At 38.7% G+C, this 15617-nt stretch overlaps 2 protein-coding genes across 2 annotated transcripts in view; one reads left to right on the top strand and one right to left on the bottom strand.

Annotated features, from left to right (window-relative positions):
• Window positions 1-166, bottom strand: part of LOC127934972 (actin-binding Rho-activating protein-like) — a 2556-nt gene extending 2390 nt beyond the window's left edge. The window contains 1 exon segment of the mRNA XM_052532563.1: window positions 154-166. Coding sequence (XP_052388523.1) covers window positions 154-166 — 13 coding nt within the window.
• A 1186-nt stretch (window positions 167-1352) lies between these two features.
• LOC127935396 (syndecan-2-like) overlaps window positions 1353-15617 on the top strand; it is a 32682-nt gene continuing 18417 nt past the window's right edge. Inside the window, exon 1 of the mRNA XM_052533223.1 lies at window positions 1353-1780. Within this exon, the coding sequence (XP_052389183.1) occupies window positions 1721-1780 (60 nt within the window). The 5' untranslated portion in view covers window positions 1353-1720. The remainder of the gene's footprint in view (window positions 1781-15617) is intronic.

The following is a 15617-nucleotide window of genomic DNA, read 5'->3' on the forward strand; positions in this document are numbered from 1 at the left end:
CCTCAGGGAGGCCAGAGTGAAGAGGAGACTGAGGACGAGGAAGAGGACAACAAAACTACCTTTTGGTTTTTGTGTGTTTTACAACATGCAAATTTCTTTCAACTATTATTTATTGCCCTGGTTATTGTCCCCTGTGTTTTGCATGATGGTTACCGGCTACAATCATATTTAATTTTGGAAAATAACAATACATGTCACTAGGTGGCACTTTCGATGTTGTTATTCAGTTCAGTCCTCATGGAAATGATTCAAGACGAAAAAAAGAAAACATGGAATAAACTAAGAAAGCTAAGTATGCAAATGTGGGTAAATAAAATGTATTACATTACTTTTGTATCAAATATTAGACAAATGGCTTATTAATTTTTATAGTATCATTATAATTATTGGATATCTGTTGATATAATGTATGTGTAACAGTAATGTGTTCGCTGCTGTGTGTGTGTACTTTGGATGGGTTAAATGCAGGGCACAAATTCTGAGTATGGGTCATCACCCCCATACTTGGCTGTATATTAAGGGCACAAGGGGGCCCTCAGGGTTCTTGCAGATGAGGCTTTACCATCACCTTAACTGGCGGGGTAATCTAGGATGTCACTGTTAATAATCTTGGACTGTAAAGTAAGATGAGGGAGGGGTGCAATCATGCATGTGTTTGTGTGCAGCCAGGGAGGTCAATTGGTTAAATTTGGCAGTTCTCAAGATCAGGAAACAAGAGTCCAATTATTCCAAAGCAATTTCCTGCTTCTTAATTCCTTTCAAATGCATATTACTGAAACAAAAAAGCAGGCTTAATATTGTTTCTTAGTGGTCAGTGAATTTAAACCATGACCACTCAGAGAAGATAACGAAATGAAAAACAGGATTATTTATTATTAATGCACTGTAAGTGGCTTGGGATAAAAGCGTCTGTAAAATGCATAAATGTAATTTTTAATTTTTATTCTCCATGATAATGTTTGCAACCACGTGCTACGAATTTGTCCATTAGGGGGAGACATTGCATTTACTATTCATTTAGTGAGTTCTAGCAGGTTCATTTATGTTGAACGTACACTTTAAAAAGCCTTTAACATAAAATCCTTTAAGAATTTGGCACAGATTCACGGTTCAAGGAGTTGTCGACTCAGCTCCGAGAACAGCTCGGAACAATTAATTCCGTTTAAATCGGTTATAACTGGTTTAAGTACTATGGTTTAGTACTTAAATCTGACATGACACGAAAAAAAAAAAATTTTGCAAACCAAAATTGAAGTGTCGTCTCCTCTCTTTCGCGGTCTCTCTCTCTCTCTCTCTCTGGCCAAGCGCCCATATGGTCGCGCTATCTGTCAATCATTGCTCAAGCTCTCCCTCTGTTTGACCCGTATTTTCCTCAGTCCTGCGGGTGGCTCGACAGCAGAGTTCCACTTCAGACATATGGCCGAGAGACCTCACGTTAAATTCACGTTTGCGAGACGAGTGCAGCTGTAAACGCGTGCAACCGTGAACTCAACTCGCAAACCTCGACGAAACATACCGAAAACTACCTATTTTAGAGTTAAAAGGTGCGCGGAGGAATAAGCAGACAAAAAAAATAACTCGTATCCGGTGGGATTTGAGTTGAGTCCTCTGAGAGAGCGTGATTGGAGCGCGAGCGAGAGAGAGGGAAGAGTTTCTCCCAAAAGTGGAAACAGACACGCGGACGATATTTCCCGTTTTCACAAGCGAAGACTAAGGAATAATGAGGAACGTTTGGATGATATTAACCCTCGGCTTGACAGCCTTTCTTTCCGGGGAAAGGGTGAGTTTTAAACGAGAATAATATGATGTTTGCTGGGGGGTAGTTGAGCCTAAACTCAAGCAGCCCATTCGGCCACGTTATAAAGTAACAAGGCAAACGCTGTATTACTGCACTTGTTCATATTTTGCAATGTGTCAATGATAATTCATGTTTTAGATATGTATCACGTCATATGTAATGTATTAATTAATCGTTAATCACGGCAGTGTCTTTCAATTCAGCTTGGCATTGTTGTTTTACATACACTATAAGTGTATGTAACATGGTGTGTGTGTTTTTTAATATTGATAACTAGAATATATTGAAGAAACCATTAAGCAAGGCATGAATAAACGTTAGGAATACTGCACAAATATATTGTATTGTCTAGAGTTTTTCATCTCAGATGTGTTGTGCAAAGCAGATGAATGACAGAAATACTCGCGTTTGATGTGTTCCTGGCACTTTTGTAAAATGTGGAATGACGCTTGATCGTTTTTCTAAGTGTGTCACTCTTGTACTGTGAGTTTTATGGCAGAGAAAGAAATAGTGTAGTCTCAACCTCTTCAGAGTCACAGACTCTTATAAAACTACTATAAATTTGGCCATAAAACCACTAACTTGGTTGTGGTGACATTTCTGGACAGGTACAAATGAAGTGAGCAATGCAGAAACAATTGCTGGTTTTGGTTTGATGAACCATTTTGTTTAATTTAGGTGAAGGCTACATAAATGTGACTGCAGTGGGAACTACCAGCAGCATTTGTAAATGTGCACTACCTTCTTGACAACTGTTAGTGAGCTGAACTTCAAGACTGGACCACAAACCTATGCTTTCAGACCAATAGCACCCATTCTGTCTGTAACACTTATGTTTAAAGTCAAAATGTGGGCAACTTCTCAATAAATCCCCTGCTTAAAGTGACCAGGTGCCTCTTAGAGCAGCTTAACATGCAGGAGCTGTAATTCAGACACTAACTCTCTTTTGGTCATACTTGGCTCAGTTTGCTGGTGTGTGAATGCATGCAGTGGTTGATTATTTTGCATATGCTTTCTCTTAAAAGCCACTGTTACTCCTTGCAATTGAAGACAGAGATGGAAAATTTATGATCTGGAGCGTTCCAAGTGTAATTTGTTAACCTTACGCAGGGATTTGCTTGCATTTCTTCATGCCTGCCTAATAATCCAGTTGCTAGTATTTTTTTTTTTTTTTTAATGAAATGCCAAGGTATTAGCACCTGTGCTTTGTAATTACCATGGTTGACTGGCATGCTGGTTTGCACTGTCTCCTCCCATTGATTAGGACCTCACTCACTCATTTTGGCCTAGAGGCATGAAGGCAGCGTCAATTTCAATGAGACCCAGCATAGCATATAGATTTTCTATACCAGCGTCATGTACACATAGCAATTAAACTTATCTGGCTTAACCTCCAGGATGGTCCATGTGTTTGCCAGTGAGCAAGACCTTCCTCTTCCCTTTGAAACAAAAAGAAATGGCTTGTCTGCGGATATGACCTGAGAATGTTTTTATTTAGTCTCTTTTTGTGCCTCTCTTGACCTCTGCTTTCTCTGAAATGGTTTGCTGTGGAGCTGTATCATACCAGTTCGGTGTGTTGTCTGCAGCCAGATGTTCGACCCTGTAATTTTCGTGATGTTTTGGTGGGAAGTGTGAACAGTGCCTTCGATATGGAGATGTTATGCAAGGTCACTGCAGTCGTTGCCTGTGACAGAAATAGCTTGTTTTCATGCAACAGTTTTTTTAGAGTTTAGAAAGAAATTAGGGTCAGAAATAAAATGATGCATAAGCCACATAAATAGTTTTTAATTAAAAACTCCTTAATTAAGGCTAGTTTTTCAAAACACTTCACAAAACACCCATCTTTTTTTTTGACGAGATGTGACATGCTTTTTTAAAATCTACATTTGGTAACTAGCTAAATGTTTGCCAGCACTATTTTTAGCCTCTCTTATTGTTTTTGTCTCTATACTTTTATAAATAAATAGAAGAATCATTTTTGGTTCCCCAAAAGAACCTCTCAGTGAACAGTTCTTAAAAGAACCATTTTAAAAACCTAAAGAACCTTTTTTCCCCCTATAATGAACTTGAAAATGGAATTGAACATTTCCATGGATTTTAATGGTTCTTCGTGGAATCAAGATGTCAGTAAAGAACCTTTATTATCTAAGAGAATGTATTTAATTTTTTTTTTACATTCTGTCCAAATGCTTATATGATTAACTTAATGCAAAAACGCTGATCACATTTTCACCCTTCTGCCATTCTCTCACCTGAGGCTGTTTTCTATTCCTGATTAGCAAGGTGGATGGTCCCACATACACAATAATCCTGCGTACTGAAAAATCTATTGAGTTTGTGAGATAAGGTCCCAGAAGTGCTTCCCATTTACGTTGTCCTGTAAATATATTAATGGTTTAAGGTGGAATATTGGGTTATGAAATAGTAATGGTGTAAAATGTTTCAGCATTTAGCAGATGCAAGCTACAGTTTCCAGGTTTTGATTGCCAGTGATGACTTTGGGCCCTATTTTAACGATCTGAAACGCAAGTGTCAAAGCGCGAAGCGCAAGTAAGTTTGTGGGCGGGTCTCGGCGCTGTTGCTATTTTCCCGGCGGGATAAATGGCTCTTGCGCCCGGCGCAAATCTAAAATGGGTTGGTCTGAAGTAGCTTCATTATTCATAGGTGTGGTTTGGGCGTAACGTGAAATAAACCAATCAGAGCGTCATCCAACATTCCCTTTAAAAGCAGGTGCGCAAGTTCCATTATGGATTGCTATTATTATGACGTATTTACCAGGCGCACGCCAGGAGCGGTTCATAGCCGAGGAGACTGATGTTCTTGTAAGAGCAGTGAAAGACAGAGAAGTTGTGTTGTATGGGGATGGGAGAATAATTAGCCTGAATAATTTGTGAGCTAGTTTTATGCCTATTTTTTTTCACATCTTCGTGTCACACCACAATGATTTCCGTCATCTCATGTGTTAATATTTTTTTAGTGTAACAATTTATGATTTGCAAAAATAACTGTTGCATCTGTGTAGATTACATGAGCAAAGTGTATGCGCGTTGTGCACGCTATACATTATGGCCAAGCATGCGCCCTTAAAATAGCATAATGAACAACGCGCAACGCGCCACTGACTTTAGACTAGGTTTTTTCTGGTCAGTGGCGCAATTGTGTAATGGAACAGCAAAATAGCACCAGGGATCGTTTGCGCCGGAACACGCCTCCTGTTTTGCGCTGAACCGCCCAGGGAGCGCAAGTTCATTCACTAGTTTAGCGACGTGCTTCTGTGGAGGGAAAAGCGCGCTTTGCGCGGGTGCAAAATAGGAATGATACATGCGTCGGTGTACAAAGTCAATTGCGCTGGGTGCAAGATAGGGCCCCTAGTGTTAATGAAAACACATCCACAAATCAGCGAGGAGGTTGTCAGCACCTTTAATCCACGAAGAAATTAGATTTCTAGATGGCTGTTATCTTTATTTTTTTTTTACGCCTTGCTGAATGAATAAAGTTGGAATTTCATATTTAGAAAAGATTCAGTATTCCATCACAGGAATAAATTCACTTTTCAAATATATTACAATAGAAAATGGTTATTTTAAATTATAACACTATTTCACAATATTACTGTATTATTGATCAAATAAATCCTGCCTTGGTGAGCATGAACATATAAAATGCTCTCAACATTTTTGAACAGTACTGTAATTGAAGCATTTTTTTTCTTCTCCAGTGTGCAATTAAAGTGGACATGTGGGAGAAAATCTTGCATCCTACCTCTCTTCTCTGGGGGGGCTCTTCTTGATTGACTAACTGTTCCACATTGCATAATCCTTAATGGTCTCAGCAGGCACTGGGCCGCTGGGCCTGTAAAGGAATCCCAGGGTGCTCTTGTTTTGCCATCAGCCATGCAACCTCAACCTAGCCGACTTCTCTCCCTGCAGCTAAACTCATCATTATTATTACCCTGTCTGTGGTTACTCCAAAGAACAGTGGCATTATTCTTTATCTTCTTTCCCAGCAGATGGAAAGAATGAAGCTGCAGAGTAGGTGAGGGGAAAAAAGAAGACCTGCCTTGCTATGCTCCGATGGCACATGTCTTGTGCTTGTTTATGTCAGCTCCACAAACATCTGCAACACGTATGTGCGTTCGCTTCAAAGCGCCTCTGTTCAGGCTTTTTTCCCCTTGAGAGTTGGAAGCAGTTCTTTCATAGGGATAAAGTCATGCATACCAGTGGGAATTGACAAACAACGCAAGCTGAGTCGAGCTCGGAAGTGGTGGGAGCAGTGGCAGACCGACACGCTCTCTACAGACAGAGCGAGTACTGAAAGTGCTGCAGCCAAAGCACTGCTTTGGCCCGGTTACTGTAGACAGTAAGGTGCCTCAAGGGTGCAAAGCCATGACCTAAAGCCCTCCCTAATATGAACTCACGGGCTTGTGGGAAAAAAAGATCCTCAGCATGCTTCACCATTTAAAATGCTCTCCTTTTGCTCCCGGTTTGACTATTCTTGCTCTTTATTAGCTTAGCAAATGGAAAGTTCCTTTGGCGGGTTGTGGTTTAAGAACAGCGGTTGGAATGGAAGGGGGTTCTTTAACTGCTTTCACACTATAGCTTTTGGGGCAGGCCAGAGTTTGTTTGACGTCAGAGTTCGGATGGTGTGAAAGTGGTTTTCTGAACATTGGTGCACACCTGTCAACCACACTGAATTTGCTTGAAAAAGTAGTCTGAGTTAAATGTTAATTCTACAATACTATATATCAAGCATAGATGCAATAAATTGATCAAAATAACATTAAGGAGGTTTGTCACAAAAGATTTGTTTCAAGTAAATGCTGTTTTATAAAGGTTCTCATCTTCAGAACACTGAAAAAACAAAGATACCATGGTTTCAACAAAAATGTTAGGCAACACAACTATTTTCAACATTGATAACAACAAGAAACCAAATCAGCACCAAATCAGCACATTGCAGTGATTTCTGAAGGATCATGTGACATTAAAGACTAGAGTGAAGATTGCTGAAAATTAATTCATTTGATATCAGCAGGATCTCAAATTAATAAATTAGTTTAAAATATATTAGAATAGGAAATTATTATTTTAAATTATTTTTATATTTTAAAACATTACGGGTTTACTGTATTTACGGTCAAGTAAATGCATATAAAAATACTCATTATACTATTTGCCATGGTTGAGACCCAAAAGTACAATGTAAAAAGACGGCTTGGAACAGTCAAGTGACTGAGCCTGAAGGGAACGTGTGAGATCCTGTGTTTCGTAAGCCTTATTAGTGTTAGAAAGTGTTGTTTATAATGGAAAAAGCTTTTGGAAAGTTAAGTCTGGAGATGTCTAACTGTGCGAGCTGATGAGTGTAGAAGTCATCTTTGAGACACCATCTGTGTGATGCAGTGTGCGTTTTGATGTTGTGCAAGTTTGCAATTCATCTGATTCTGAAAAAGTGAGTTATTTCTGGTCAGCTCTGATTGTGAATGTTTTCTTTCTTTCCGTCTGTCTGTCTAACTGTTAATTGTGAGTGGTTTTGTTTGGAGTGTGTGTTTATTTCTTGCTACAAAAATTTGATTGTGTATAACTACTTATAAAGCACATATTCTGCATCCCTAATCCTACCCATACTTAAACTTAACAACTAACTTACTAACTATTAATAAGCAACAAATTAAGAGTTTGAGGCAGAAGGCATAGGTTTGTTAATTGCTAGAATTGGATCTTAAAATAAAGTGTGACCGATGCTTCTGCTTATACTTGGGCTGTGCAAAAAATCGAATGCGATTTGCATGTGCATCTCATCAATAAAGGTGCTTCTGTAATTAGAAGTATATAAAATGCAAATTTTACCAAGGCAACCCTGCCAAAAATTTAACCCCAGGAAGCAATTTTTATCAGGGAACCTCTTGGAAATGCGATTGGGCTAGTTTTGGACCAAAAGCAACTGGGCAGGATTTGTTGTGAAAACCTGGCAACCCTGAACTGAACGCACGTGCTGGAGATATACTTCTAATTACAGGAGCATCTTTACTGATGAGATGCGCATGAAAATCGCATTAGATTTTTTGCACAGCCCTAATGCATACTGTATATAGGCTATGTGCAAATAAACACAAGTCATTTTTCATTGAATCTTTAGTAATTTACCGTTGATGTTGTTATTTTCTCTGTGTGTTCAAATGTTTCTTTATTTTCCACATGCCACTGACAATATGACAAGTGGTTGTTATGGGAACTCTTTAGAAACTGTACCTTTTAAAAGCTGCACTTTGAAAGCCGAGTAGGCATATTTTACCCTTGTTTGGTCTCGATTGTTTCAGTGCATGTACCCTTGCTTAAAACACATTACCCTGCAGTGGAAAAACAGAAAGCAACAGTTCTGGGGGGCAAAAAGTTCCAGTGGAAAAAAAGGTTCTGGTACAATTGTTCCGGGTAATTTAGGTGGAAATGCAGCAACTGATGAATCTTGGGAGATTTTTGAGGTGATGTTGAAGAGATTAAATATCTTGACTTTTCTCTGGTGGTTTCTGAACACTGAAATCTGGTGCCTTCCAGCTGTTCTAAAACATTGATTGCACCCACTGATACTGGTGGCAGCCACCATATCCAATTTATTTAAACTGTCCACCTAATCAGTCTACGAGTCGTTACTTGGCTTAGAAAGCGACTGCGGCAGGGAGACGAGTGGCCCAAGAGGAAATTTTGTTGATCTTTATTCATTGTGGTTCAGAAAGCATACTGACCCTTGGGGAGTTTTGATGTGCTCAGATGTATTAATTTGACAGCCCCACACGCCGCCGTTAATCTGGCCTAATGCACTCTGTTAACACCCATTTGTGTGCTGTAAACTGCAGTCTGATCTCAGTTCTCATCCAGTAGGATTCTGTCACACTGTTTCAGTGTGAAAAGGGTGAACTCAGAAGAGCCTGTCCAAAGGAGTGCTATGTCATTGTTCGCACAAATGATATTGACATGCTCTGCTTTGAGCAGACCGTTGAGAATCAAAAGTCAGATTTCGTACATTGTAAAGCTGTGGAAACTGAGACCGTTCACGCATTAAACTTCAGGTTAGCGTTCAGCATTCAGGCCAGTTCTGTATGACTGTTGACCATTTCTTGCAAGAAAATAAATTGTCAAAAGACTTTTGTCTCATACTTTTATTGAAATAGAAAATTGCCACGACACCAACTCTGGGTGATCCAACTCTTAAAATAGCAGATAATTTGACGTTTTATGACAACAAAAAAAGATCAGGTTGTAACGTAATGAGATGTTTCTTTTCAAAAACTAAATGATCATTTTGAATAAATTATTTATTTTACTTGTAAAAATATTTTTTTCAATGGAAAAATAAATAAATTACAATAAATTACTAATAAATAATAAATAACGTGTTTTAAACATGTGTTTTTCTCATTTTCTTCATTGTGGACTTTTATCATTGGTTATTGACCCATCCATCACATTCAGTATAACTTGCATGTGTCCTTTGTTATTGCGTATAGGCCCTGTAGGACATTAAACATTGCTCTCTGGCACTGAGCTTTCTTCTGTTGTATTCTGCATCTGTTCTTGCTTTGTGTCAAATTCGTCAAGTTCCCCTATCCAATATTCGTTTTGTTTTCTTTTTTCACCCTGCACTGACTTTACAAATCAGACACATTCAATGCTGAGATCACAAACATATTTCTGTGTAATCATGGCCTCTTTTATGGAAAAACTGAGTGGATCGGAGCCTAGCTTGTATTACAAGGCATAATTAAGTGTTGACTCTTGTGTATACACTAATAGACCGAAGCAGACTGAAGCGTCATGCATTGGTTGCTCTATGGTGTGGCTTGCGTCGCCACTAGACCAGTGCTAATTCGACATGGTTCTTTCTGTTAACGCTTAGCCTGACAAACATCTAGCACCAGCAATCAGTTGCCCCTTTAAAGTGTCTCAGTGTTTCCATACAACAACCAAATGGGTCTTATCAGCAAACATTAGATCAGACTGGCTCTTGATTAATCATATGGTGGAAGGGGTTTTCAATACATCTGGGACTGGAAAGAGGCGACTTGTTCAAACCACACACATTCCTTTTGAATTACAGCAAAGAGTAAAACGAGCAGGGCACAACAACATGTGAGGTTTGGCAGAGATTATGAAATGTGCTTTTTGTGGTGCAGTTTGTCAACAGTCTCACGTCCTGATAAACTCTGCAGCGTCCGAGGTCTGTTGGGTAAAACCCATCTTCTCCACCTATTGCTTATCTGTGCTCTTCATCATGAAAGATTCAAAGCTCAGACAAGCTCTGGTACAGGACCTATTTCTGTTTGCCAAAGCTGAATTATTAACATATAATGAAATATACATTTTAAATTGGCCGTATGCTTTGAGAATCCTCTTCAAGACTGTTTCTGGTGTCAGTAAGATATGTAGAAAAGCAACAGTTCATTTTCTGTATGACATACAGACCAAAGACTAGTGGTGTGTCTGTCATCACGATTTTTGTTCGTGGACGATCAAAATGTCTCCACAATTTGCTTTTGAAGAATTATCATAGTAACACTACAGCACATATTCTATCAGTTGCAGTTCTGATGCTTCCGTCTCAATTAACTGTACAATGTGACTTACTTTCACATCAAATGTTAACTTAGCAGTAGAGTTACGCTCACTTATTCGCAATCACGAAAGTACATTATTTGCATTTGCCTTCAGCCTTGCCAGTTAAACTTTTTATTAACATGCTTTTCTGACATGCTTTTTCTCTGAGAGCTCACACTTAAAGCGTGCGCGCACTAAAAAGCCTGTCAAACAGCACCTGATTACTGGAGTGAGTTATTTCACATTCGATTGCACCAATACTGTCAAACACAAGGTTTACTTATAAACACAGCTGGTTATGTCTAAAGTGAAAGGAAACGTGGATAACTAAACAGTTGCTGGTCCACACTGTTTTAGTTAGAAGGAAAAAAAATACGATGGAAGTCACTGGGGACCAGCGACTGTTTGGTTACCCACATTCTTCAAAATGACTTTTGTGCTCAACAGAAGAAAGAAACTCATTCAGGTTTAAAACCGCTTGAGGGTCAGTAAATGATGACAAAATGGTTTTTTTTTTTTTGGGGGGGGGGGGGGGTGAACTATTTCCCAAGGCAATAAAATAATCACACTTTTATTGTAAGAAAGACAATTAAATTGGGCAGATTAAATATCAATATATTATTATTTTCATTGCTATGCAACCAAATGAGGTTTAACTGAATTATTATTATTTTTAAATTATCCAAATAATGAATTGTCCTATGAAGTCATTATTATCAGAGCATGTGAGTAGAGCATAGCATCACAAGAGGGAAGCGTCATTTTACCAGCGTTGTCCAGTACAGCTGTACTACACTGTTACAGCACAGTAACGCCATTACAAACAGGACTAATTTCCCACCGGTGGGTTATTTGAACAGACTTTTCCGGTGAGCATGAGCGGTACATGAGTGGATTACCTTTGCCATCATCCTAATGCTAACTTATATTTAATATAATTTGCTCAAAATTTCAAATCAGTGTTTCATACATTATATTGTTGTATAAGTAACGTGTGTTGATGTCTAAATTCAATTGTAGCATTTACAGTAATTTACTTTAGTGTTAAAGGTTTTTATTTTAACAAAATAGAGCAGAATTTTATAATGAATTGATTTTAATGTTTTGTTTGATATTGCATGTTTCTGGTCTTGTATGGTTTAAGTACTGTAGTATTATAACCGGCTTTTTTTATTTGTTTACTAAAAAACTTGAACATTGTTGGTCCTTTAGCATGCAGCCTGATTTTCCCAGTCAACCCTAGCAATCCAACTAAACTCATGCATCTGCCATTAAAACCCTGATTCCTCCTGAAAGCTCTAATCCCCAATGCAACTTTACCTGTGTGTGAAAGAGAAGCATGGTCTACTGCATGATTTGAGAAAATGACCTGCACTTTAGAAATCATACCAGAATTAATTGCTTCTCTTAGTTAATTGATAGATGAAAAGAAACAAAAGATGTTTTTGCTGAAGATGAGACCAAGGCCACTTCAAGTAAAGGTGTTGCTGTTCCTAGAACAGAAATTGTAGGTTGTAACAAGACCGTGTGCTCTAGTTTGTGGATTAGCCCACATAATGGGATCAGAAATCACCACCTGCTGCTTGCTCCTGTGGCCTGCCTCACTCGTTCGCTTTATTAATATGTGCTGTACCTTTTCTTTCCATCAAAACCACACATATAGAGCTGATGGATGCCTGCGCCACCAAAACATCACTTTACCCTGCAATCTAATATCCTGTTGTTCAACTTTCAATCTGACAACCATCGAAGTAGAACAAAGAGACAACCCTTTCACCTTTCATTTGCTTTTAAGGTCTTGTTCTGTTTTCTCTCGTCACCAATTTTGGGATTTGTGAACAGTTTTTTTTTTCTTTTTTTCTGGCTGTTCCCCTCCCCCTCTTCACAAATGCCATGGCCTCCTGACTCCCTTGAGGATAAATCCTCTTAAGGCAAGGGTTGGATGGGAATTCAATTGCAACAGAGTGAGGATTGGAACAGATCAGTCATTGAAGCGTCGAAATCGCCTCCAGCTTTTATCTTTGCAGATAAGAGCCCATTTGCAGTGCCAAATGATGAACAACTCTGGCAGGTCATCATTTTTGATGCCTATGCAAACGGATGGCCGAAAAACAGTTCATGTCAGCACAAACTTTAAGGAAAAGTTCACAATTTTTGATTTCCTGCACTATTAGTGAAATGACTGGCTGGCACTTAAAAAAACTCATTTTTTTAGTGCAATGATTGCAACACCGCAGGAGTCCAGAGAGTGTTAGAAAACAGAGGCGGTCTTCATCTCCTTAATGTTCTTAGGGAGACATTGTGGCATTGTCGTGTCCAGTCCTTTGTTCCCTTTCTGTTTCAGACTATTGCATGCTCTGGGTTCTCTAACCACTGAGAGGTTAATGAGCTGAAACTAAAGAACTCTTCCAGAGCTTCCTGTCGGAGAAGGGGAGGTGGGGAGGCAGGCGTGAGACTGGACAATGCATCCCACCGACTTTCTAAGCCATTCTGGTCCAATTCAGCTGAAATCTGGATTAAATTAAACTTTGAACTGGCAGCTAATTTATACATCATTGTCCCTTGGGCGGCTTGAAGTTTTAAGGGGTGGTGTGGAGTAGTCTGAGCACAAAGCCACAGCCTAATGCTGATGGAAGCCAACCCTTTATCAATGCAGACTCAGGGAAACATGGACCGTTTGAAGTGAATGCTGTGAGAGGCGCCTTTCCCCCACTCAGTCACATGACTGGTGTTGGTTGTCTTCAGTCTTGCGCTGCCACATTTTGACCCTCTGTCCCTGTACATTTTGGGAATGGTTTAAAGGGAGCTGTGTGTGTTGCAGAAACCATGCTATATTAGTTGCACTTTAACTGTTGTGATGCCTTCGTGCCAAAGGCTTTAATATTACATCAGAGATGGATCAAATCAATACAATAGGCCTTTTTTATTTTAGATAATGTAACTGACAGTTTTACCTTTGTCAGGCCATTTCAGGCAGTATCTGGGACAGACATTTCCCACCTAACAAAAATGCATTAAATGAAATTGCAAGGCTCAACAGTAAGTTTTATATATATGTATATTTGCTAGAAACATGTATTTTATTTTAGTAATTTTATTATTTTTATTATTTGTGATATCCTTTTTTGTTTTTTTTACACATCAAAAAGGAAATATTAAAGTCATCAAACGTACAACAGTAAAGACTTTTACAAAGTTACAAAATATGTACATTTCAAATAAATGCTGTTCTTTTTAACTTTCTATTCTTTAAAAAATCCTGAAAAAAAATTATCACAGTTTCCATAAAATCATTAAGCAGCACAACGGTTAACAACATGATGATAATAATAAGAAATATTTTTGGAGCACCAAATCAGCATATTAGAAAATTTAGCTTAGCCAACACAAGAATAAACTGCATTTTAAGATATATTAAAATAGAAAAAAATGATTTTTATTTTTTATTTTATTGTAATAATATTTTCACAATATGACAGTTTTTACTGTATAGTAGTAATCAATTACTATATTTACACATTAAACATAAACTTAAACGGCTATAATGTATAAACTACATAAATTCCTAAATGCACTGTTGCTGGAAAACTGCTCAACAAGATCAATGAATGTAGGGGTGTGCCGGTTTCAGAATTGGTGATGACGGTTATGACGTGAGTCAAATGTGACGGTTCATAACATAACCGTCGGGGGGGGGGGGGGGGGGTTCCAAGTCAATTGGTTGTTCTTGGAGATAGCGGGTTAACTCCTTGTCAGCGCGCGCTCTGATCGGTAAAGGGGCAGAGATTTCAGACCTCCGTTTATTAAGGAGATCTGTCAAAAAAACTCATCATTCGCGCCAACGTTTTTTGAGCAAATTTCAAAGCCGCACCCGCCCGCCATCCGCTGATTGTTTTGGGGTCTATGGCGATGCAATGCTTTGCTGATGCGAGCCGCAAAAAAAAAGCCATTGCCATTTGCCCATTAGCTCCGCCCACTACCGGAGAAACTGGTATGTCTTCTGCTTGTTCGAAAATGAATATGAATATTTCTAAATTTAATCCATTATTTTGACAGGAGAAGACAACAAAGAATAGTTTACATATAGCGTGTTGTTTAAGCGTGGTAAGACTCTCGCTCTCTCTCTCTTTGCATGTGTGAGAAACAGCGCTATCAGTAAAGTGACGGTGAGTCATGCGCATTCACAAAGAGTTTACAGAGTGTCAAATACAGGTGCGCTGTGTGTCCATTGAGATGAGCTGAAAAGTTCAGATCGCTTGAAGGAGAGAGAACTCTGAAGCTCAGATGCTGAAATTAATGCAAGCGTCATGCGCTTCAGTCTATGTAGTAAACAAACCTACACGTCTCTGCCATTCATTAATTCACACAGAGACGCGCAGAACACGGATTTATATTTTAAACAACTTTTGCGGCTTAACATTTACAGATACTGGTCCATATGGAGGTTTGATTTGATTATTTTATGCTAACTTTGGCAAATTCCATGACTGTCCATATTAAAATGCAAGTTTCATTTTCATGACTGGATTTCGAGATTCCGTCCTCGTTTTTTGCTTCATGGAAATCATAGAGCAAATTTCAAATCCGCACCCGCCCGCCATCCACTGCTTGTTTTGCGGTCTATGGCGATGCAATGCCTTGCTGATGCGAGCCGCAAAAAAAAGCCATTGTCTGTTCTAGAAAGGATGCAGCAAAGATATTTAATGCTAAAGTATGAGCGTAGGCCTACGCTGAGTTTCATTTACGATGAGATGTGCTCTAGGTCACAGTGCAGTGCAAGCGGCGCGCTGGTGCTTCCATGTCACGGTTATCATTGTCTGCTTTACTTGCTTTTTATTTATTAAAATACATGCAATTGGTTGATGAAACATTTATTAAAATTAAGATAAAATTTGTACAAAACGAAATTCGTTTTTAAGAAAGGTTTTCTACAAAGCAAAATTTTATGAAGTGGTAAATATCATGTCTGACGATTTACAAAACTTCATTAAGTGGTAAAAACCATGTCTCCCGATATATTGCGCATCTTATGATCTTATCTAAAAAATGAAAATAATTTTTGATAAAAAATGTTTGTAAAAAATATTTTAATGACACGGTTTTGGCGGTTATAGAGTTCTAATGACTGTGTTCAACTATAACCGTCGGTCTCACGGTTATATACTAACCGTCACACCCCTAAATGAATGTAATATTTTCAATTACAGTGCAGTATTGGCCCAAAAGGGCAA

Source organism: Carassius gibelio, chromosome A19 (genome assembly GCF_023724105.1).
Source record: "Carassius gibelio isolate Cgi1373 ecotype wild population from Czech Republic chromosome A19, carGib1.2-hapl.c, whole genome shotgun sequence".
Classification (NCBI taxonomy): domain Eukaryota; kingdom Metazoa; phylum Chordata; class Actinopteri; order Cypriniformes; family Cyprinidae; genus Carassius; species Carassius gibelio.